Source organism: Entamoeba nuttalli, assembly GCF_000257125.1.
Source record: "Entamoeba nuttalli P19 unplaced genomic scaffold asmbl_5714, whole genome shotgun sequence".
NCBI lineage: Eukaryota > Evosea > Mastigamoebida > Endamoebidae > Entamoeba > Entamoeba nuttalli.
Window position 1 is genome coordinate 1 of NW_008577634.1, and position 2,114 is coordinate 2,114.

General features: G+C 25.8%; 1 protein-coding gene across 1 annotated transcript; it reads right to left on the reverse strand.

Annotated features, from left to right (window-relative positions):
• Positions 1-93: 93 nt before the first annotated feature.
• ENU1_137000 (phorbol esters/diacylglycerol binding domain (c1 domain) domain containing protein) lies at positions 94-1,467 on the reverse strand (the record flags this gene model as incomplete). Its single annotated transcript, XM_008860218.1, has 1 exon — positions 94-1,467. One exon carries the CDS (start codon positions 1,465-1,467, stop codon positions 94-96), a length of 1,374 nt encoding a protein of 457 aa, XP_008858440.1.
• Positions 1,468-2,114: the final 647 nt, after the last annotated feature.

A 2,114-nucleotide genomic window follows, 5' to 3' on the forward strand; every position in this document is an offset into this window, starting at 1 on the left:
TTGTAATATATATCAAAATTTATGATTGTTCTAAAAAAGAAATTATTAGATAAAACAATTATTCAATATAAAACATGGAGAAGTTTTTTGTTATTAACGTTTTTTATAAGCAAGGAATGTTAATTGGCGGAAAGATTGAATCACATAAACTCCACGAGATAACTTTAAAAGACATCCATCAATTTCAAAGTCAATTTCTTCAAAGACAACAACTTTGATAATTCTTGAAGTTCCAATATGCTTTGGCATTAAACAACCAGATTTACAAACAGCAAAATGATTAGCAGAAGTGAAGCCAATAATTTCTATTAATCTGTCATTTAGTGTTGCATCTAGTTGGTCAACAAATTTAGTGCTTTGATAGAATGGTATGTTCATAAAAATAATTCCACATAATCCTTTTAAATTAAGTTGTTTATCACCGAGAAACACATGAATATGTTTCTCTAACATAATTTTAATTAATTCATTTTCTTTTGTTCTTAATTGGTATGCATCAATTCCTATACCACAATAACAACAAAACTCTTTGTTAAGATGGCTGATATTCCATATGTCACAATTAATTTCTACTGAATGAGTTATGTTTTGTATTACATCTTTAAAAGGGATATTCCAACCAAAGGTTTGAGCTAAATCACCATTAGTAACAATAATCTTATTTTCATTTGTAAATAAAGATAATTTAGAATTAAAGTTTTGAAGATTTTGACAATAAACAATGATTTGGGACTTGTAGTCTTTTATAGAATAAACTAATTGCCGTGGATTTAAGTGCAATAATGACCAATAAAATTCGTTTGATTTATTTACACAATCTACAACAAGAAGATTTGATTCTATATGAGGTTTAGTTAAGACAGAAGCAAATTTACCATAAGAACAATGTGATGGTAATAACGATAAGCACTTGGCATGAACATTTACCGAACACCAACAACAATGAAATCCAGCTTTTCTTTCTATTGATTCTCTACATACAAAACAAAACTTATCTGCTCCATGAAGCATATGGTGTTGAAGAGGATCAGATGTACGACATAATTTACAATCTCTTAATGGCTTACAATCAATATGAAATACTGAATCACAACATAAACACCTATAACACTTCCCTTTAATTTCACTATTACAAGACTGACAAATAAAGGGATGTGTTGTTGATTCTATAATTAAATGAGGTTGATGAGGTGTATATGAAGCAGCAAGATACTCTTCTAGGATTAACGTATAACCACTGAGATACGATAATTTGGTTAGACAATAAGAATATGCATGTTCTGAACAATTGTAATGCACTATTATACCACATTTCTGACATAATACTGTTTCATCTTTTTCACAATATTTACCACAAACATTACAATAACCTTTCTCATTCTCTGAAATCAAAAAGGAATGTGTTGGTAAAGGGATATTAATTTTTTGAAATTCATATAGATAAATTCCTTTATTAATTGGTATCATCTTTAATCAATTTTTAAGTTCGTTGTAGAAGACTCTCAGTTATTATTACTAGTTATTTTCTTCAAAAATGAGTATTGTTTTTATTTATTTTTTCCATTTGGTTTAAAAAAGAGTTTTTTTTTAATATTGTTTAATTGATTTAAGCCATTATTAATTTGGTTCTATTAAAAATATTTAATTTGTGAGATTTGATAACATTAGTAACTCAACACAGAAGTTAGAATTGTTTTCAATTCATTCCAATATTTATTTTTCTACAAAAAGTTAAAAGAATACTTTTATCAAAGTAAATTCTATTTACAGTAAAGAAAAATAATTTAGTTTTTTTTATTAAGTTTATTTATTAGAGAAATATTTTAACTTCTTCAGTGATATTGAAAAGAAACCAAAGAATAATAATTTAAAAGAAATAAATTGAATGATACAAAAAAAAATAATTTAATAACTTTTCAGAATCATAATTTTATGTAATAACTCAAAAATAGTTTTGTTGTTGAATGTTCTATTTTTAGATAAATCATATTTGAAGCATCTATTCATAAAAAGAAACAATTCCATCAATTAAACAATTACATTATGTCTCTTCTTCCATCAATAGAGATATCCCTTACATTCCCTTTTCCTAATTGAAATTCCAACCCATAAGT